The sequence below is a fragment of the Ctenocephalides felis genome, unplaced genomic scaffold (assembly GCF_003426905.1).
Source record: "Ctenocephalides felis isolate EL2017-DRISC unplaced genomic scaffold, ASM342690v1 CF-g0.4_SCAFFOLD_01886, whole genome shotgun sequence".
NCBI classification, from domain to species: Eukaryota; Metazoa; Arthropoda; class Insecta; order Siphonaptera; family Pulicidae; genus Ctenocephalides; species Ctenocephalides felis.
The window spans coordinates 36,535,835-36,559,963 of record NW_020538040.1 but is presented as its reverse complement, the minus strand read 5'-3'; the positions used below and the strand labels follow the sequence as shown (position 1 = coordinate 36,559,963).

The 24,129-nt window shown below is 27.4% G+C and overlaps 3 protein-coding genes across 3 annotated transcripts in view; all 3 read left to right on the top strand.

Moving 5' to 3' along the window:
• The window catches only part of LOC113376454 (CREB-regulated transcription coactivator 1-like), a 34,180-nt gene extending 27,879 nt beyond the window's left edge, over positions 1–6,301 (top strand). The window contains exons 9-10 of the mRNA XM_026616371.1: positions 4,004–4,184; positions 5,751–6,301. Coding sequence (XP_026472156.1) covers positions 4,004–4,184; positions 5,751–5,965 — 396 coding nt within the window. The 3' untranslated portion in view covers positions 5,966–6,301. The remainder of the gene's footprint in view (positions 1–4,003; positions 4,185–5,750) is intronic.
• Positions 6,302–12,323: 6,022 nt separating this feature from the next.
• Positions 12,324–12,986, top strand: LOC113374898 (ephrin-B2a-like). The gene is given in 3 exon segments (XM_026614856.1): positions 12,324–12,585; positions 12,588–12,624; positions 12,626–12,986. Coding segments are annotated over 3 exon segments (660 nt in total).
• Positions 12,987–19,258: 6,272 nt separating this feature from the next.
• On the top strand, positions 19,259–23,760 carry LOC113377883 (uncharacterized protein C1orf43 homolog). Its single transcript, XM_026618330.1, has 4 exons — positions 19,259–19,527; positions 19,601–19,757; positions 22,503–22,722; positions 23,454–23,760. Exons 1-4 carry the CDS (start codon positions 19,369–19,371, stop codon positions 23,707–23,709), a joined length of 792 nt encoding a protein of 263 aa, XP_026474115.1. The 5' UTR covers positions 19,259–19,368; the 3' UTR covers positions 23,710–23,760.
• Positions 23,761–24,129: the final 369 nt, after the last annotated feature.

Here is a 24,129-nt window from a genome sequence, read left to right as displayed (position 1 = left end):
TTAGGTTCAATATTACTGTAACATATATTATTATACATTTTATAAGCTATTAATTAAATTTTATAATTTTAGTTGTATGATATTATTGTATATTATGTTGATCGTAAATCATTTCGCGATTTCACTGTGTGGTGTTCAGATGTGCCCAACTGAATTTAATTTAGCTTTTATATTCAAAAGTGGACAGATAGTCGATGCTTTAGAATATTCTATTGTCGAACAATATTAAGTTGTATAAACTGGCGACTAACTTGATATGTTGATGGAAATGTCGAGAAGAGAAGTTATGTTCATATGATAAATGTAATTTTAGAATTATCCCAATAATTTATATGGAAAAAAATGTTGCGTAATTTGGTTTATTACAAAAAATAATAAGTCGAAGTGACCTTCCGTGGAACGTGGATGTCAAAGCTCTGAACACTTCACCTCTTCACATATACCATTCAATAAATGTTGATCTATGGTGCTTTAAAAGGCTTGTAATAATGATTGATGACACTCAATTCATTATATCTCCTCATTCTATTATAAATTTATTGAAAAAAAATATGAGAACAATACGTTGATATTTAACTTATATTTAAAAAAAATATAAGGATGCCCCATACGCTAATTTTTAGATATTTGATGGATATTTGTAATTTTATTAATTGCGAAAATTTAGTTTAAATCTATATTTTTTAAAAACCCGGGACAAAAGAACGAAATCCGGGACAAATATTGCTTTTAGGACAACCCGTGACACAAGGTGGAAATCCGGGACTGTCCCCTTAGTTGTCTCCTTAGGTTTAATTGATTGGTTTTCACAATATAATTGCTCAAAATCGAATCGGACCTTTGTGCCCCGCTCTATACTTTATATATATATATGTATATATATATATATATATATATATATATATATTAAATGGTAGTCTTGGATTTGTGTTTAAAAATTTTTATCATTTTTAATATCCTGTTATATAATCCAGTCATTTATTTTTTATCATTTTCATTTTGATTATATTATCATATTTCTGTACATTATTATTTTTTCAACTAATTTAAAAAATCCATTTTCTTTTCTTAAACATATTGTTTGCTTAAATCTCATCAAGATCATGTTTCTTGACAGATGTCCTGAAGATGGAACGTACCTAGTTCCGAAACGTCGACAGTAAATAAATAAATAAATAAAGAAATAGTTTATTAAAAAACTTTTTTTTTGTTTTTATTACTTTTTGGATTCTTGTTCGAAACTCTACAATGTATATATATATATATATATATATATATATATATATGTGTGTGTGTGTGTAATGTTCGCGGCTATGTTGTATTGTGTTCGGAAATTATAAAATAAATTTATTCATTTAAATAATCAATGTCTATTATAAAAACTTGTTATATGGTGACTTATCTTACATTAAAATGGTGTTGGCGCTTTGCCATACCATATAGGCTGTCTATATCTACCTGTATGATTTTAGAAGGAAAGAATTATTATGCTTATTTCTTCAAAATCGAATTATATAACTACAGCTGCCATCATTTAGATATTTACTATCTATTTTGCTCATTATAAATAAGCTTGGCAAGAATCTGATATAATATTTTATTAATAAAGGTATTAATGTTATTAATATCAGGGCTTGCTTATTATTAATTACATAAACGAAAGTTAAATTATATGCCTGTGTGTATATGTTTGGATATGCGAACATATATATATATATATATATATATATATATATATATATATATGTGTGTGTGTGTGTATATATATGTAAATTTATATGTATGTGTGTATGTGTTTGTGTGTGCGTATACGTGTGTATATGTGTGTTTATATGTAAGAGATAAAGGTGTTCGTTGTAATCACAAGCTACCAAATTGTACGAATTAAATTATGATCGGACGTTACATCATTAAAAGTTTAATAAATTTTTATATATGATTATTTGAAAAATTTTTCAGTGAAAAAGAACTAAAAATAAGTCTCAATAATCTTCATATATTCTTTGTAAACTTCATCGGTTAAAAATTAAAATTATTTTCAGCTTGCTTGTAATCTAATCAAAGTTTATAAATATATATAGTAATTATAAACATTTTCCATAATTGTTCGAAATGAATTATACTTTCGAATTAACATTTAAAGTGAAACATAAGAGAAATATGAATTTCTGTTGTAAACAATTAACTAATTACGTAATTTTGTTCCTAATATTTAAATAATTCATTTGTTTAGGTTTATATTTAGTTTCATTATAATTAATTTTTATCAATGAATGAATGTAAACAACCCTGTCTATGTGTTTTCAAAAAATAATATGCGGGATTTTGCTAAACATGCGGATTTAAAAGTGATATAACCATATACGTCCTTTAAGTTCGAGTCTTGAAACACTATATAGACAACTTAATCCACTAGGGAAATTTGCGATATAAGCAATCAAAATGAGTAAATAATTCAAATGAAAACAAAAACGAGTTGTGAAGTGACGAGCTTAGAGTATATTTTGATGTCGAAGGTATCAAAATAAATGTTAACAAAAAGATACTCATTAAAATTCATGTTGAAATGACGAAATTCGTAACACAGAGTATTCGCTGGTTTTATTATTAAAATCTTTTTGGATTGTAAAGTTATAATTTTCGAACGTGTTATAGTGTTCAAATGTGCTGGCATTTTAGCAAAATTAATGGATAGATCGGTCTTCCAAAGTTAGTGGGGGTCGGTCATACATTTGAACACTATTGGAGCGCTCTAAAGAGACAGTTTCTTCGGCAAAGTATCTTATTTTGTTTTCCCTAGTATCCGAAAATCATATGTGCCTATGGAACTTTTTTTTACCCATACAAATCGACCCTCCTTAATATATATATATATATATATATATATATATATATATATATATATATTTAACTGTTTTGGGATAACACGTTTCAAAGTCACAAAACTTGGAAAACGACGAATCTTTTATACTAAGCGGCGTAAAGTTTGCATGCTAAAACCGCAGACGAAGCTTCTGATAGATATCATAGATGTCTTAAGCCTTTTCTTATCTTATATAAAATTTAACTTTTGAATCTTTGGCTTCCATGCACCTATGGCTTGTGCTTAGAATTTCAATTCTCTTTTTTTTGTTTCTTTTTCGCGTAAGTCGTAGGCATCCGCATTTCTCTTCGTCCGAGCCCTTTTGGTTATTGTATAATTCAAGGCACAACGCAAATCGTATACATTTTCTGCTATACAGGAATTTGTTTTTTCTCGTTTATTTATGATGGTTACAATATTTTATTTATGATTGTGCGTATATTTCAGTGCTCGAAAGCACTTTTTCATACTTACAATTAGAATAGTATATTTACTTGCGTATTACGTGTAATAAGTTTTTAATTAGTTTGATTTTTATTGTTAATAAAAAGTCTACGAACAACACACTATCCAATTGTGATTTTTTAAATTAGTATTTTGTGAAAATATTGCGTAATTACAAGTTTAATGTTTATAATACATAGTGTAGTGCATTACCATATCTTGAAACCATGGATTATTAAAATTTTCCAATTTAACACTAATCTAAGATTAACTAATTGTAAGTACTATTTACTATTTTATTTTTTATTTTCACTCCAATTCAATTGTTTTAGTTTTTAATTTTATTTTTAGTTTCCACTGAATGAAGGCTAGGATTATAGCCGAAACGTATGGATTTAAAATAAATTTTTGAGAGAAATTCATGTTATTTATTGATGTTATGCCCGATTACTAGACTTTGTTAATACATATGTCAACATCAAATTCAGAATCATACAAAATATATATATTTATATGTATGTATGTATAATCTTGAATTTGATGTTGATAATATATAATAGATCGGTTTAAAGATCGTTACATCAATAAAAATTGTATGAATGTTTTTTTTAATTGATTTGTTAATTGTGTGTGTGTTTGGAACAAATACGATCACAGATACGATAAGTTTGGAACTAATCTATGCTTTGTGAACAGTCCGAAGTTAGCGCGGAAGATGTAGCAAGTCTGGTTAATGCAGAGTTGGGTCAGCAGGATAACGGTTATTTCAGCACATCACCTTCTACAATGCCTTACGGAAATCATGACACCACGCCTAGACAAACGACGCCTCAGACTCCAAATACACCCACTAGTATACCGGACATAATCTTAACAGGTAACTAATCGTCGCGTTTTATCTCAGTGCCCGCTCTTCTTTTGTAAGTTTTATTCCGAATTTTGTTTTTTCAAAAGATTCTTAATTTTTAAAGTTTTCGCGCAATTATCAAGCGATCTCCAATTTTGAGATTAAAATTTTAATACAATTTAGATCAGTATCGAGCGCAGTTCATTAGCTTTCTAATATCCTCAAAGTTCATACTTGATTGATATTTTCAAATATTGTTTTTTATTCTTACTTTTTTGCTTCATGACTATTTATTTATCGTTTGTTCTTATTTTTATACCGCCGTTATTATAAATCTTCTTTGATGAATTAGAATATTACACAATGTTTTCCTTTTTTTAAATTCAATGACTTCAATATACATTAAAACCATCCTCATAGCTCACAAACATTTTTTATAAATCTTATATCAACACAAATAATAAGTATTTTACTATAAACTTTCCGTACGGTGTTACAGTAAATTGAAATTGAAAGTTCTTGCATATCTTTACGTTTCAGAGGGTTCTCAACATTGTTCTCAACAGAAAAAATGGTTGTATTTGTTTTTTATATATCGAAGGAAATGCGTTTGTGCATCCCGGACTAGGTCTTTACCAGGGTATGTCGGGCTCGATACCGCCTCGGTATGACACCGACTAAAACCAATTAGTGTTTGGCAAAGGCATGTTCAGCCGTTTTGAAGATGCGAACAAAAAGTACCAAAAAATGGTAATTTATTTTTTGAGAGAACGGAGCGTCCGTTTGGAATTGGATGGATTCAGATTCAGAAAACATTTTACTCCTGTGAACGAAATGAAGAATTGATTAAGTTTTTGGAAGGCAGGTCCACCGCTACAGAGCTACAGAGCAAAATGTGCTAAAAATTACGTTAAGAAACGTTGCATCCGATTCGGAAGATTCAATATTTTGCTTGCGTTGGCAAGGCAACAAAAAGTTTCTTTTTTATTTCAAAATTTCAAAAAAATAATATTATCTAAAATGGTTCGGATTTTAATGTTGATCCTAGCTAAAATTCTAAACCCAACTTACATATTTGAAGTAAATAATGTTAACTTAGCCATTCAGTTTATATAATTCTTAGAAATATGAGATAAGGTTATTCATTCTAACTCCGCTAGCTTGATTAAGTTTTGTTTATTTACTTTTTATGTAAATATACGCCTTTGTCCAATTTACAAGCATTTTTATATTTTGTCTATTTGCTTGACAAGAGCCTGAAATGATATTTATTATCATTGATTATGGCTTGATTATGAAAAAATAAAAAATAAATAAATAGAAAATACGAATAATGTAAGTTACAGCATTTATAATAAGCTATTTGAAAACATTTTAAATCCTCGAATAATTCATTACGGTACGGGAAGTTTCTGCAATTTGCCTTAAGGCACGATGCTATGCATCACTAGTTCTGCATTATTTTAGCAGTACAATATAATTGGAATGTTATCAAATTTTTAACTACTTATTTTGGATTAGGATCCAATCCAATTTTCATAATCTTTTATCTGTTTAATTTCATATACATAATAATTTCAATACTACTTATTGCAGATTTTTCAAATGGTACTAGCGGAACAGAGCTATCGAAGGATTTGAATTCGGCAATTACAGGACATTTTGATCACAACCTGTTCCCTTCGGATGAAAGTCTGAGAGAAGGATTAGATCCCATAGACTTTGACGGCCTGCAGATGTTGACTGATCCTGAAATGAATGTTATAACGGACCCTTCAACAGAAGACACCTTCCGATTAGACAGACTGTAGTTAAAGGACAAGTGCTTTTTAAAAATTAATAAAACATCTCACGTTTCTAAAAGTGTTGTGTTATATAATAAAGTTGTATCCACATGAAACCATTTATTTAGTGGCAGAACTGATTCTATGTCCACCGGTTGTTTTTTAAAGCAATTGTGGTCAAAATGTTTTTGGACTGATAAAAAACATTTGTTACTGTGATTTTTTAAAAATATTATTAATACAATATTATGTATTTAAATGTTTATAATTCGTATGCTGTAGTGAGTGATACATAGTCTCCTATATACTTATTGGTGAGATTTTGTGAAAATGGTGAAGGGTTCAAAGGACAAATACTTCTAATGTCACATATATATATATATATATATATATATATATATATATATATATATATAATTAGGTTAGCAAGAAAGAAACTTCGGTTTTATAGTGTAAAGTAAAACTCAATTTTTTGCAGAAAGAATTTGTCACCTTTATGGCAACTTCATGATTAAACTCTCATAGAACTTCAGCAAAAAACAAACAAGTGTGGTTTCAAGTCATAGTGGGATTTTTACCAGGTTGTCAGGACTGCCAAACCAAGCTTCAAAAAATTTCTGTTACCAAAGAAATGTGGAAGTCCTGCAACATAACTAATTTTTTAATTCTGATATTCTACCTTGAAAGTAACTCAAAAATAATCTTTGTTTTCTTTGATCCAATTGAAATTTGAATCTGATTGGTTTATTACATTTGGATTATGAAAGTTTTCGAATTACTTTACAATACATTTTTTATCTCCAGTGATGATTCACTTTAGGCAATGGTGAATTTTAATAATATATTGATTTATATGTGTTTAGTTTGTGTGTTCAAAAATTGGACTTCTTAAAGGGTCTTAAGTCATTTTCCAATTTGTGAGATATATTTATTCTCTCTACATTCGCACAAATAATTTTATGATCATCCGTTTTATATATGGCTATTATTTGTTTATCAAGTTCAGGTGGTTAATCAGAATATTGGTTTCCTTTGTTTTATCAGAAATGAGCTTTTAAACCACATGCACCACCTGTTAGCAAATATTGCTATAAATTTTTCATATCTCTTTATGAATCTCATCAGATTTCTTTCCTTTACAGAAGAAGTAATACGCCGAAAATGTTAGCTTTTGCACTTCATTATGTAGATTTTAAACTAACATTTACAAAGGAAATCACACACGATTTGCTTGTGACCAAACCAAAATGTAACGGATAACAAATGCCAAAAGGAAAAAAAAAATTAAAAGGACATAAGGCTATTTATATGCGGGAGAACCGAAAACAGTTTCTTGCCTACCAAATATTAGTATGTATGCATAGGTGTATATATATATATATATATATATATATATATATATATATATAACTAATTCTCTTTTTACATAATGAACGCGTTCCCAAACAAATCATATTAAATTAAATTTGTAAAAAGAGAATTAGCTGTAAACAATATTAAAAAAAAAATTGTTTTCTTAACTTATATCATGTTTATATATTTTAATTCATTATATTATTAAAAATAATATTATACTTTGGGAAGAAGGAAATAATATCTGAAATTCTTTTAATATAGACATAAAAAAATTTATGCATTGTTAATTTCTGACAATAAACGCAAATCAGTACGTAAAATCAGGTATAACTGTACCCTCGCCAGAGTTCTTTTGTTTATCATTTTATGAAAATATTTCTGAATTTTTATCTCTAGTCTCCTGTGTTAATAATTTAGAATTTTTATTGATTTTCTGGTCTAGCGGGTGTGTTAAAGTATTGGGAGAAAGAGTGCAAAATTGCTTCAAGACTGGATGACTGGGATGCACTGTATTAAAAGAATTTTAATTTTGCATTCATTTAGTATAGCTTATGGGATGTATATTGTCTCATAATCTAAGCTTCTCTTTTAAATGTTTACTATCGGTTTTAAGTTGCATTCTCTTTTAGCATTGAACCAAAACAATTTCAATTGATCGTTGGTGTAATCCCCATTTTCAACCATTTTTTTTTTCAGTAACCTTTGGCAGCCAATTCTCTGTTGCTCCGTATCTTAATGTATGTATATATTATGGAGAGCAAGTTCAAAAGAATCAGTCATTCAAACTGTAGTTGCGGCTCATGCAAGTTGTTTTGACATCAACTTCTTCAAGTTATTAATAAAGTCTCAATATTAATAAAGTCTCAATACAGCTTGCTTGGTAGCAACTCTACCTGGTGATATTCTTTTTACCGATTTTTTTCAATTGGCACAACTTAAGCTTTTTTCATTTGGTCTTTGTGTAAGACTATGTTTTGGATGATTTTCTTGATCATCATTCTGGTTATTTCTGTTATACCAGCATACCTTCTTGCAGCTGTTGCACTTTCTTTTGAAGCGAGTTTATATAAAATTTTAATTAATGTATCTAAACTGATTGTTTTTCTCTCTTAGCTTCTATTGCAGGTTGATAGTGTGTCTTTTTGTTAAGATTATTATATCTCTCATATTGATGACGCAAAGGATTACATTTTTTTTAAGATATACCTATTATTGAGTTAATAAGTTTTTGCTTCATTTTTATGGTGTTAATATTTAGTATGAACATATTTCTTCTTTAAGTCTCAGATTAAAATATCCATAACATATTTACACTATGCATAATTAAGAACCCATGCTGACTAAGATCCCAAATAAAAAGACTTGATCTTTTTCTGAAGATAGTTTAAACGTTTCAGTGAACCAGTTTTAGTAACTTTTTCTGAAGATCGTTTTAAACGTTTTTTCTCGCTGTATTTGATCTATAAGACTCTGAAACAATTCCCGAATATTAAAAATCATGTTAAAACAAATCAATTCGTGTAAAAAGATTTTTTTAAATTTTTAACTTGTATTTGACAAGAGCCAGAAATAATATTAATTACGGCTTGCTTATGAATTAAAATAGATATTAAATCAAATTTATGTAAAAAGAGAATTGAACGCATACATATATATATATATATATATATATATATATATATATATATATGGTGTGTGTGTGTATGTATATGAAGAGCATATGTGTGCTTGGGTTAAACCATTCAGTGCACAAATCAATTAACTACGTTCAACGAAAAGTTATGATAAATACGTGATAAAAAATTGTGTTACATCATTTAATTATAATTGTTATATAAATGAAAATATGTATCACATAAAGTATAATCGCATATATTTTAAGTGTAACTAAAATAATTGAGAATGTTGTTATTTTATTTCGGATTGGTAATTTAAACATAAAAATGTATATATATATATATATATATATATATATATATATATATATATTGAAAATCAATTTTGTAGTATATTGTTATCATTATAGTGTTTTAGTATTTTATATTTATAATGTAATTGTTTAATTTGTAAGTAAAGACTCAAAACTCAATTTTTTAGTATATTTTAATTATTATAATATTTAACTCTTTTTTATTACCTTATCATAGTTTTTCCTTTAGGACAGCATTTTTCAAATAGCAATACTCTATCTGTTACAGATTTCCTTAAGCTTTTTCCATTCATTTTATGATTTTTTAAGATGAAGTTTAGCATTTTGTAATATTATTTTATTAATCAATACCCTGTGATTGTAAATGCTTTTGAAGCATTTACAATCACAGATTGTAAAATTACATTGATTAGATTAAATGGCTTATACTTTTTATATTTGGTAATAAACGATTTTACTTTCTACGTTTAGCTTAATAATACCATTTACATTAGTTTAAAAAAAATAGAACTATTTTGCTTATTGTTAGTACACACACAGTCGTTGTGTCAAAGATATTACCATGATTGTTACTTTATTAAACATAATCTTATTATTCAGAATTTGCTATGTTGTTTGAATGTTTTTATTCATAGACTTAAATTGATTTGTACACTGAAATGCTTATATGTGTGGATGCATACTACGATCTCTGTGTTTGCACAAGTGTTTATACATTACATATATAAATAACATACACACACATATATATATATATATATATATATATATATTGTGTATATATAAGCATACAACTTGTAATTTTTAATACGTAAATTTTTCTCAAGTAGAAATATATTATAAATTAATATTTGTCAGCAAGCAATTAATAAGTGAAACAAAACAATTTCTTCTTCAAAATAATCTTCATTTAAAATTTTTGGCTTTTCAAATATATTAGCTAAAAGACAGACTAAAAGTATGACATATTGACTGCATGTTTTGTTTGATATTAAGACTTGGAATATTCAAAATGGTTGTAAGTTTTTGAAAGTAAACAAAACGCATAGAAACATTTTTTTTTATTGTGTCTTAGAATTCAAAATTTAGTTGATATTCAACAAAAACACGTTTTTTATATAATGATTAAAGATATTTACGCTTGTACATTAAATTTTGTTTTTTGTATTCTTTAAGAAATTATCACTATTTCTAAATAAAAAATTATATAATATATACTTGTTTATTTACATGTATTTTTCTTAATATATATATATATATATATATATATATATATATTGTGCATTCCTGCTATAATTTATAATTAATTTAATATTACGTTGAACATCAATAAATTCTAGTACATTCTGTCGCAAGATTATTAAACTTCATGGCAATATATTTCGTTCCCAGTACATCGCAAAATTTACTCATACAAATGCATCTAGTTAATTCAGCATTATTATGCATGTGAACAATCCTTGTTCTGTGCAACTATGCTTAACTGAGCATTTTTAGATTAATTTAGAATATTAATACATAAAACAGAGCAGTCTGCTGTCGAGCCGGCAGTATCTTCAAATGTAATCTCTAAAATGTAAAAGTTTATGAATCCTTTCAACTCATTTGCTAGTTTTCTACGAACTTCATGCAATTCTGAATATTTTATGTAATAAATGAATTTTCAAGTTAATGTGTAAAATGTGTTCAATATCGACATTTTATTTTCGTAACATTATATATTCAACAAAAACACGTTTTTTATATAATGATTAAAGATATTTACGCTTTACATTAAATTTTGTTTTTTTTGTATTTCTTTAAGAAAATTATCACTATTTCTAAATAAAAAAATTATATAATATATACTTGTTTATTTACATGTATTTTTTTAATATATATATATATATATATATATATATATTGTGCATTCCTGCTATAATTATAATTAATTTAAATTACGTTGAACATCAATAAATTCTAGTACATTCTGTCGCAAGATTATTAAACTTCATGGCAATATTATATTCGTTCCAGTACATCGAAAAATTTACTCATACAAATGCATCTAGTTATTCAGCATTATTATGCATGTGAACAATCCTTGTTCTGTGCAACTATGCTTAACTGAGCATTTTTAGATTAATTTAGAATATTAATACTAAAACAGAGCAGTCTGCTGTCGAGCCGGCAGTATCTTCAAATGTAATCTCTAAAATGTAAAAGTTTATGAATCATCTTTCAACTCATTTGCTAGTTTTCTACGAACATTCATGCAATTTTGAATTTTTATGTAATAAAAGTGAATTTCAAGTTAATGTGTAAAATGTGTTCAATATCGACAATTTTATTTTCGTAACATTATATATATTTGAAATAAAATGTATTTTAAAAATGGCGGTTGTCTACATCAGGTGTGTTAAACATTCATTCAATAAACAAATCAACATAAGACTTTTCCAGGTGTAACAATATTGTAAGCACACTAAAACTTCTCAGATCTATCGTACATATTTGTTTTCGTGCATGAATAAAATAAGATAGCTAAAGTACAATTGTACTTAAATTAACTGGAGGATTAAAATATGTTTTACAGTGGGGTGTTCTCATTTAATTGCAACAGAATTTATTTTCTTGAAGTGGTTTGTTCAGCGATTTAGAGTGAGCAGGGTTGTCATATTGCATTCAACCTTTAGCGTTCCTCCATTGTGTTTTTACATTATTTAACTAATGGTCGTCCGTAAGCGTTTCGTATATTGACACTTGATTGGACAAATTTCCTGTCAGTGCATATCACAACGATATTTAATTAATAAAGCTAAGCTGAAGTAAATTGTTGAAGGAACATTACAGTTTTGCAAAATGCTCTTTCTTTCAAAAAGTATTATGACGTGAATTGATGGAAAAGGGGTATTGAAAAATCGACGTTTTTATTATAAATTGTTTACTATATTAATTTTAGTTAAACAAAAGTTATAGTGTATATTTAATGTGATTTAAAAAAGTGCTGAATTAAAATATGTTTTACAAATTCGATTATTTTTACGAAGCGATTGCTTTTTTCCAATTTGATGTATATTTAGTATTGGTTTGAAAGATGTGAATTATTAACGAAAAGGTATGGCGAGTGCGCTCGCAGCAATGAGTGCCATGAAATGCAGTGGCTATGCCGAAAAAATTAACATCTTGCTTGACAGTGATTTTTTAGTATGTTTAGAGACAGTCCTTCTTTCCACCGTTTCAAACTGTGCTAAAACGTTTTATGTACACTGGAACACAACGAATAGTATCTTCAGAATTGATAACACTGATCACATAATTGACGTTAATAAGGGAAATATAAATTTTGAGTATGATCAGGTTAATATTATCTGCCCACTGTACTCCCAGGAGAGCATGACGAAGATGCTGAAAAGTACATAATATAATGTATCGAAGGAGGAGTATGACACTTGTCGCATTACAAACCCAAATCCTCGAATAATAGCAATCTGTGATAAGCCACACAAATTGATGTACTTTACTATAACCTTTCGTCCATTTACACCACAACCAGGTGGTTTGGAATTTCTAGCTGGTAATGATTATTATTTCATTTCTACTTCATCCAAAGATGATTTGCATCGGCGAATAGGTGGGCGGTGTTCATCTCACAATATGAAGATGGTTTTCAAAGTTTGTTGTTCTACAAGTGCCACGCCAATTTCAGCTGAATCTCCAACCATTTTGCCAAATGGGGTTGTTGCAATGCTGCCCTCATCAGTTATAAATCATAGCATATAGTATGCCCAATTGGGCACCTGCAGTTTATGGGGTCCTGTAATTGAATTTTTACTATTACAATTCATAGTTTTGCAGACTGTGAAATGAAAAGTTTTTTGGCCCATTAGAGCTGTGAAGTTATTCATTTTGGAGACGCATGAAAGGATTTTTTATATGTTCTACTTTTCTTAACTAGTGATAATTTTCAGTTCTATAAATACACACAAATAAATAAATGAATAAATAAATATACAGTAGAACCTTGATTAATCGGACTAATTGTGTTGTCGATAGGCATCCGGATAATCCAAAATCCGGATAATCCAATCCATTATTTTCAACATTATTTGAAGTTGAAACTAATTTGTATTAAATAATGATTGCTAACGTTCAAATTTTTTTTAAGAACAATTTATTTGACAAAATTATGTAAAAATTGATAGGGATATTTAATATATTATAATTTTATTTTATTATTTTAAATAAGAGTTATTGGTGGAATTTGGTATCTAATATAAAAATATATTATTGCAGGACCCATATACTGCAATGGTCTAGTGCCCCTATTTTACTCAGTACCCTACCATATATATGTACATACATTGTATATATATAATATCTATATATAATAATATATATATATCTATAGATCTATATATGATATGATAGTTTTATCGGCGTTGATACATATTTGAAGTATTTTGCAGCCCAATCGTCAAATTAAAAAAAGGATTAAAATAGAAAACTTTTTTATTCCATTAAACAATTGATATTAAATATCAAATTGTAAAAAGGAGAAAATTATATACATACCAAACCAAGAAAAACACAAATTTTTATTTTTGTTTTTTTTCTAGACGTTTTATTATTTTTTTTGTGTTTTTCCTGGTTTGGTATGTATATATTTTTGTCCCTTTTTATAATTTTATATTTAATATCAATTTTGTTATTTATTGTAAGATGTTTTTCGATTATATTATTGAATGATGACACACATTAAGTGTCGAAACGTTTAATGGAATAAAAAAGTTTTCTATATTAATCCTTTTTTTTATTTGACCATTGGGCTGCCAAATATTTCATATATATATATATATATATATATATAACATTTTAAACAAAATGTTTAGGGTTAATTATTTCAATTGATTTTGGTTCATATGTTTATCGCGTAATCACATATTTTTGAAGATTGAAATGGACCAAGATAATGTGTCAGTATGTGGTATATATAGAAATAGAATACATGAGTATTAGAGCAAAGCTATTGATTAGCAGTATTAACAAAATTTCATATGCATGTAAATCTATTGTATATGAAACTGTGACTCAAAATTTATCTCAAATTTGAGTAATGTTTGTAGTTGACTGATTTGATTTAATGAAACACGAAAAATATTGTGACATACGTTTGCATTTATCTTATTATTTATTATCATAAACTAAACTAATTTGAATCATTTATTCAAACTGATAAGTGTTAAATTTAAACAAGGATCACAGTTATGAACATTTGTAACTGAAAAAAAAATAGATAGTGTTATATGTAAATGTGTTATCTAAATGATCTGAACAAAGTTTGGTGTTACCTAATATGTACTTGATTGAACAAGCTTTAGAGATCGAAAATGATGAATGTAATAACTCTAAAATATAGAAATAACTAATTTCTATTGCAAGGAAATGTATGTAAGGTAAGGTAAAATTAAAGTACCTATAATAAGTCCATATATTTTGTAAATTATTTAAAAATGCCATTATAGTATAATTATTTTTATATGATTCACTAAAATTTATATTTTGTTATTTGTGAATAATTGTTCATAATATCTGTGGTTGCCCATACTTCTGTAGGCCATTTAAAAACAAAAATCTTTAAATTAACCATTTCATCTGAATACAAATTTTCTAGCTCCGAACACTGGCGCTCATATCAATGTTCTCAATAACTACAGTTGCAACATTTAAAATTTGTTGATTTTTATAAATGATTTTTTTTCTTACTGTTTTAAATGGTCTTGAAGGGTATGCTACTATATTTAACATTGTTGTATATAATATTCTTTTGTACCAATAATTTACAAATTGTCGCTTTGTTTTCATAAGCTTTGTCAGTTAAGATGCTAAAATGAATTTAACTTAACAAATGTTATTTTACATGTGGAATAACTTTTTTTCGAGGCAGCTCTATTATGATGGTTAATTGTTCTAACATTAAAACTTTTATATTATACCGATGGCCTCTTTGACTGGCAATGCCTTGTGGCACATACTTTGTGTAATTTGTAAGAAGTTGGTAAATTAAAGATTTTAGTTAAAAATTTACAATTGAACATATAATTCTCAATTTTTAGTGCTTATACTTGAATGAATAAAACATTTATATATAAATTATATATTAATATATAGATATTTAAAATATATTATATATATATATATATATATATATATATATTTAAACATTTTCAATATAATATATATATATATATATATATATATATATATATATATACACACACATGCAAATAAATAATTTAATATTTCTGTGTGTCTGTGTGTGCATGTGTTGAATGCAGCATATTAAAGGGTGATTGAAAAAATTTATAAAAGTTTTCAGAAGGATATTTGATAGAAATCAGTAAATTTTGTAAAGAAAAATATATTTTACAAAATTGAAATTATTTTGTGATTCATGATTATTATTGTACCATGTTCAATTGAAAATAATTGACGATTAGTTGGGAATATTATTTAAATAACTATGATATCTTGAAGAATGTAGATTTAGGAAATTGAACATGAAAGTGTCAGGATGGTATCCTAAACCAACTTTCTTAAGACATTGTTCAACATTGAAATATGTATTCACATGATTGATCTGTGTGTTTTTATATATTGAGTGCAAGTTTATATATATTATATTTATTATATATATATATATATATATATATATAATGTGTATGCACTGTTTTGAGCCGCATGACATTTAGTTTATAATAATAACTGTTTATACCACAAATTGACAGTACAACTATCCATGTCAAGTGATAAATAGATCACTATCGATATCTGTTCAGATATTAATTCATGTTAACTATTTATGGTACCTATGGAGTTTCAGTCATAATTAATAAAGATTAGATGGAATTATTTGTTTTCTGTATAAATGAAGCAACACGTTTGAAATAAGACTTTATATTGCCATACTTGTACTTTTCATATTTGAATATTGTTTGATTATCAAAGTGATTACACTTGGTAATCAAAATTACTGAAGTTTTTATTTAAATATTATCATTGTGTATATAATATAGAAAAATTGTCTTTACTTTTGTTAAAATTTTGTATTTTGCTACAATTCGTTTTCAGTATAAATAAGAGCCTAATTTATATATATATACTCGTATATATATATATATATATATATATATACGAGTATATATATATATATATATATATATATATATATACGAGTATATATATATATATATATATATGTGTGTGTGTGTGTGTTTGAATATATGATGTATGAATGTGTACGCACACACGCACATACATACTATATATATATATATATATATATATAATATATTATATATATATATATATATATATATTTATATATATATATATTTATATATATATATATATATATATATAAACAATTGTGTGTTACATCAATAAAACAGTGTATGTGTGTCTGCATGTGTTGGTTTGGTCTGGTCTGTTTGAGCATATACATATATATATGTATGTATACATATGTGTACACATATGCATATATATTATACGTACATATATGTATATAGTATAGTATAATTTATAGTTATGTACAGGTATACTTAAGTATATACTATATTTAATAAGGAACATACCGCATATTATAACAGCACTCTGCTTAATATTAATATATGGATAAATAAATGGATAAACAGGAAGGTTATGTATTAGTTTTTATTTTGAAGTTGATACCTCAATTTTACTTGAAACCTGGAACATGTTCATGTTTGCAGTATCTTGACCCCATATTTAATCTTTATATGTCAATTAGAGCATTATTTAAAATACAAAATTTCAACTATGAATTGCAGGCACATAGTTAATTAATATAATCTTAATTTTTTCATTTACAGTCTCCACGGAGGATGTTTATGAGATTATACTTTTGCAAATTTAATTTGCTTGATCAGTTTTGCACACATTGAATTGGTTCATATTGAGTCAAAAATGACCTTATGCAATGGTCGTTATTATTAAGGTTGTTTTTAATTGAGTAGGAAGATTAAAATGTGAAATAAAATTGATAGAACTTTCAGCCAACCTGTTCGTTTTAACGGCTGTTCAATTCAAATTTTGGTTCAAATGTTTTTTGATTTCTTTAAATCGGATGCTCTCTTCACTCAAACATAATTTCCATTTTTTTACTCTTTGTTTAGTATCTCAGAAACGGCTGGACCTACCTTTTCCAAAAATTAATAAGAATTGCATACCTTAGAAAAAATGATGTATGTGTGCGTGTGTATGTATGGGTGGATAGAATTTTTCACCGACAATTTCGAGAACACACGAATTAAGAATCATTTGAATGATTCAAAAAATATTTGATTCCTATTAATGAGTAGAGGTGCTGATTAGTTATTGGCAAAGGCCGGTCCACCCGTTTCGAAGACACGGGGCAAAAAGTGCCTAAAATGGTAATCCACTTTTTGGGAGAATGTAGCGACCGATCCAAATAATTCATGAAACATGTTACTTATAACCGATCAAATTCTTGGGAAGGCAGATCTAGCGGTTTCGGACGTATTAAAAAAAATAAAAAAAGGCATTTGGCGGTAAAAAATAATCGTTAGACATACGTGCAACAATTTTTAAAATAATAAGTACATTTTTTTACATTACTAGGGGTTCCTTATAGGGTTTTTCGGTTTTCAAAAACCGTTTTTTGTCGAAAATCACAGAATTCAAAAACCGGCTTTTTTGGAAAAAATCGGTTTTTAATATACGAATGGGAAATGACAAGCCAAATGGTTTCAGACGGATGCAAGCGCTTTGGTTCTCAGAATCATATCAGTTCTAAAAGATTTGGAAAAATATCAATTTCTTCTGATTCCAAGAAACGCTGTGTATTTTATAAATTGACTACTGCTTTTCAATGTTTAGTTTATATGTTCATTATGAATATAAAAAGTCATATGTCATTAAAAATAAAAATAAATTAAATATTTAAACGTGTATTAATATTGCTCGAAATTGAAAATATTCGGTCTATTGCTTAATTTTTTTTAATACTAAAATTGACTTAAATAAGTATGTATCTATAGATGCGTAATAAATGCATTTTTGATTTTATTTTTTTTTTTTTTAATTTTGTAATTGTATTATTTTTTTATTTGAACTCTCTGCTGAATAACTCGCCTCAATATCATAAATTAAGTTGCATCCTTTATGTGACGATTATAAATAACGATAAATGTTTCTATTTTTTTTATTCTGTTTGACTATTATTTCTGTTCTAATAATTAGAATAAAAAATTTACCAATAAAATTAAACAGTAAATAATTTCAGTCAAACCCTGCTTTAATCATTTTGAATATTTTGTTAATTTTTTTTTGTTTATGCGAACAAAAAATGTTTATATATATAAAATTCGAAATAGGTTAAAACCAGTTTTCAGAAGAAATTAGAATTCGAAAACAGGATTTCTGAAATGTCGGTTTTTGTATCAACCCTAGTTCCGTACCAATGTTTAACGGTTAGACTATGGCGTAGCGCGATTAATTTGAAAAAAATTAAATTTTCAAAAAAATTAAGATATAAAAAAAACTTTTTTTAAAAAAGCTATTATTTAAGAAAAACTATATTCTTAAATATGTATCAAAGTTTTAAAAATATTTCAGTTACGCTACGGGAATTTCCAGCAATTTGCCTTAAGGCACAATGCCATGCACCACTAATTTGAACACAATTAATTATCGACAACATGCGTTTACAAACTTATAGATAGGCTTATAGATATACAAAACAAATTGCGATTAAATCTTTGAAAATCTGACGGGTTACCTGGTTACCTGATTTTGAAAATCTTAGCGACATCTGTTGATGGACCAATACCGTAATCCTTATCAAAACTGTGTGATGTTAATTTGTTCTGATCATAGATAAATAAATATGGTTCTGAATGTGAGATAACTTCCCTCCGTTGTTTGTTTCTCTAATTTAAGAGTTTTATTTTATTATGTTGGCTGCGAGGCTTCGACGCTTGTCAAAAATTATCATGCCGAATTACATCAATTACCAGAAAATGGATTTGATTTTTATTATTATATATATTTTCAATAATTTTGATCATGCAATTTGAATCCACAAAATTGATATATTCATCGTGAAATATTACTAAGAATAATGTCTGAACAGCTGTCGGGTGTTACGATAGTTTTAATAATTGGAGGTGGTGTTATATTAGCGGTTATATTGTTTATTTTTGCCAAAAGGCAAATTATGCGTTTTAGTCTTCGCTCTCGAAGAGGCCCTCATATTGCAATTGGACACGATGCTAAGAAGGTTTATTCATGTTTGTTATTAAATTTATCCTGAACCTGTGATGAGCGAATTGATATGATTATTTTTGATTTAGTCATTGAGGAAGGAAGTTGAACGTAAAATTGAGGCTATTCCAAAAATTTATTGTGAGCCACAACTCATTTCTGATCATGACATTAGAAATGAACAAGAGGAAATGGCTTTACCTTATTATTGCAGATTTAAAGCTGTAGATGATGTTAAACTTTTAGGTAAGGTTATAATAATAAGTTATATATACAGTAGAACCTCCATTAACCGGACTAATTGTTGTCGATGTGTATTCGGTTAATCAAAAATTCGGATAATAGAATGTATGAAGAATAATGTTGTGTATTTATTAAAAAGAACAATTACATACATAGATATCAACAAAAATTAATGTTTATTAAGAAATTAACACTTACCTATGTTTGCACATACATATTTTCTTCGATTACATTACATACTAAATAGCAGCATTAATCATACTAAAATTTGAATTGTAGGTATATACATACATATAAATTGGTTGTGGTTGTCAGTCCGCATAATCGCGAATCAGTATAACCGAGGTCCGGATGATTGAGGTTTTACTGCATATATATATATATATATATACATAGCCGGGCATTAACTCGTTAATCCGTTAATCGTTAATTAACGAAGTTAACATTTTGATTAACGGATTAACTTTTAAGTTAACTTTTAAAAATGTTAACGGACACGTTAACTTCCGTTAAAATGCGAGAAGTCCGTTAATCGTTAATCCAATGCCTACTATTTACCGCACGGCACAGCTTTAGCCATAGGCTTTAGCCAATGCCTTATTAAACGGCATAGAGAAAATATTTGGACTACTCCTGAATGATGAACAGTGCCAACTTGCCGCGGCATATCACCCAAAGTTTCGGTTAATGTGGCTGGAAACGTATGACAGCAGTAGAGAGGAATGCAGTAAGAAAATGCACGGAAAAAAAGGTAGAAGATGCCTTATGGCAAGAAGCAGCGAAAAATTCGAAGGACGGAGATAGTTTAAGTGGCGGAGGGAGCAATGCGAGTAACAACGATGATGACGAGAAGGAAGACTTTTTCAATTCTGTCACTCAGTCTATAGAAAAACCAAAGAGCTACAAACTCTTTAAAGAACTAGCTATAAGTGGAATTCTGTCTTAAGGCAATTAAGGCATTGTGTCTTAAGGCAAATTGCTGGAACTTTCCGTACCAAAAATTATTATTTTTTTAAAAACGATTAACATTTTTGAAAAAAAATTACTTCAAAGAAATAAGATTTTTGACAAACAATTAGACAAAAAATTACTTTTTTTTGAAAAAAAAAAAAATTTTTTTTTTTTTTTAATTTTTTTTTGAAAAAAAAAAGGTTTTCTTTAGAAAGATCTAAACTTTTTTTCAAAGCAATCGTACTGCTTTAACTGCATAAAGACGAGATATCAAACCGCGTAAGCGCCGCGTCGACGTATAACGCGTAAACATTGGTACGGAACCCATAGGAATGTAAACCAAAATTATACTTATTGTTAAAATCTCTATAAAATATCTGATAATTTGATGTGCATATGTCTAATGATCATTTTTGACCGCCAAATGGCTTATTTTTTTACTTTTTTCTCCATATCTCCGAAACCGCTAGACCTACCTTCATGAAAATTTTATCGATTCCTCATCTTGTCAATACAAGTGAAATGTTTTTTGAATTATTCAAATCGGACGCTCCGTTCTCTTAAAAACTGAGTTACCGTTTTCGGCACTTTTTGTCCCGTATCTTCGGAACGGCTAGACCTGCCTTCGCCAAAAACTAATCAGCACGTCTCCTTATCAATACAAATCGAATGTTTTTTGAATTATTCAAATCGGTTGATCCGTGTTCCCGAAATCGTCGACGAAAATTTGTATCCGCACATGCATACACACACGTACGTACATACATACACACACGTACGTACATACATACATACACACACACAGACACACACACAGACACACACACATACATCCATTTTTTCTAAGGTATGCCAAAATGTTCAGGAACCTTTGAAACGTAAAGATATATAAAAATTTTCATTTTCGATTTTTTTGCGATTACTATAACTTGCCCTACGGGAAGTTAATAAGTTTTTTAAGTTCACTAACGCAACGATATAAAAATGTAATTTTACACATATTAACGGATTAACGATTAACGTTAACTTGCGTTAATTCTTCCGAAATGTAACGCTTTAACGTTTAACGAAGTTAACTTTTTTTGTAGCGGATTAACGATTAACGAAGTTAACTATTTGATTAACGGTGCCCAGCTATGTATATATATATATATATATATATATATATGATAAAATTGTTTCTTGGGCATCCATTCAGTAATTAAAAAACAGTTTTATTGAAAAATGTTTTTATTTAGAGAAACATACGTTTCGGGTCTTGATGTGACCCATCTTCAGTGCATTCAAATAAGTTTTAAAAAATAACACAAAAAACACAAAATTGCACTAATAAAAAATAATTAAATATGAAATAAAAAATTGATAAGACGTCAAGTTATGAAATTTTTTTAAAAAAATAGTAAAATTAAAATAATATATTTTATCATAAAAAAGGTTTTTCCAAATGAACATGTTGTCAGTTTGGAGACCGTGTTACGTGTGAAAAATTTTCATAACTTGACATCTTATCAATTTTTTATTTCATATTTAATTATTTTTTAGTGCAATTTTGTGTGTTTTTGTGTTATTTTTTAAAACTTATTTGTATGCACTGAAGATGGGTCAAATCAAGACCCGAATTGTATGTTTCTCTAAATAAAAACATTTTTCAATAAAACTGTTTTTTATTTACTGGATGGATGCGCAAGAAACAATTATTATTTCACCATCTGAAGAAAAACCTCTCGCTTTATATATATATATATATATATATATATATATATATATATACTAAATTTACCTTTTTAATCATTTTAGAATCTGAAATATCAAAACAAGATGCTCATTTGTGCAGGCATCCCAGTGAAAGTTTAAGGGGTTATTTATTGACGGCTTTAGCACCTGTTTTAACTGAATGTAGTCAAAAGATGATACATAAATTTTGTGATATGTATGAACATGCCCGACACGATCCTAATGATTTTCAAGAAAAAGAGTATCAAGTGTATCAAAAGCTGCTTTTAAAATTATTGGAAACGTAAGATTTATTTTATTTATATTTTGATGTTTTGTTATTAATGATTAATGATATTTTTAGTGCATTAAATATTGTGAGTTTTTTAACCCTGAAAACGTTCTAATAGCTCTCAAGCTTTTATTTCTTGTAAAAATTAAAAAAAAAAACAAATGAAATTTTCGAAAACCTGCCTGACAATAGGGCGTTTATACTTTTGGGTGGCTGGACTAAAGGACTTCTACTGTAGTACAAATGCGTGTTTGTTCAGAACCTTTATAGTAGGTACTCGTATCATTACAAAGTGTTAACTTTGTCTAATTATACTACAAGAAAATAATATAAATAAAAAATAAAAAATACTACAAGATATTATTGAAATATTATCTTTATTCATATATTAGTTATTTTTTTCAAAATAATTTTATAATTATATTAGTTTTTTTTAGTTTGTTAAAGGATTGTATCATGTGAATGTATGTTTTAAGTGACAAATTTTTTGCTATTTTCGTGAATTTACTGATTTTTATTTCGAGATATATTGTGCTATTTGCAAATTTGCAGAAAAAGTGTATTGTTTGTAGTCAACCTCATACATTAACTGACCTCCTTGGACGGGCCGAGTACATCTACGTTCATACGTTTGTATAAAGTTGAATGTTTTATTTAACAACTTGGAAAATACTGAACGCATTATTGAGTACTATTATAGAATTTTAAATTTAATTAAGTTTAAGCGAATGTATCTTTTTCAGGACTAGCCAGATTAAGTCATCTGTAAACAGTCAAAAAATATCACCTAGTAGAACTTTAAGAAAGCAACACGAGGAACAAATATTAAGACCTGTACTTGATGCATCTCGTCTGCGAGTACCAACCTCACAATCACAATCAATATTTAAGTTATCGTTTAGTGCTGAGAGCAATTCTTTAAATGTTGAAAATAGACCTTCCAAGAATTTATGTTCTTCGTCCGACACTAAAATCAATGATAATGAGACATCAGTTTGATTAAAAATAAATAGACGCAAAAGGAAATAATATATTAAATAAAACTAAAAGTTATTTGCAAAATGTTCGACTTGGGTGATAATATGTCTGTAATTATTTAGGGTAATTTATTTGTTTTATATTTTTTTTAGATATTAAATACGTACAATATCTTTTTACATTTTTAATTCATAATGTTTTACTTATTTGTGTTCTTTTTCTTAATCTAAATTTTATTTTAGCAGTCTTTACAACAGTATTTGCAATATGACAGTGAGTGTAAAATGTTTTCACTCTTATTAAAAAATATGTTTTATCTGAGGGCTTGTTTATAATCAACCTCTTTATATAAATGGCAATTATTAAATGCTTACAATAGTTATTGGGGCAACAGAAAATTTTTATTATTGAAATGTTATAAAACAAAATTATATCTGAAAA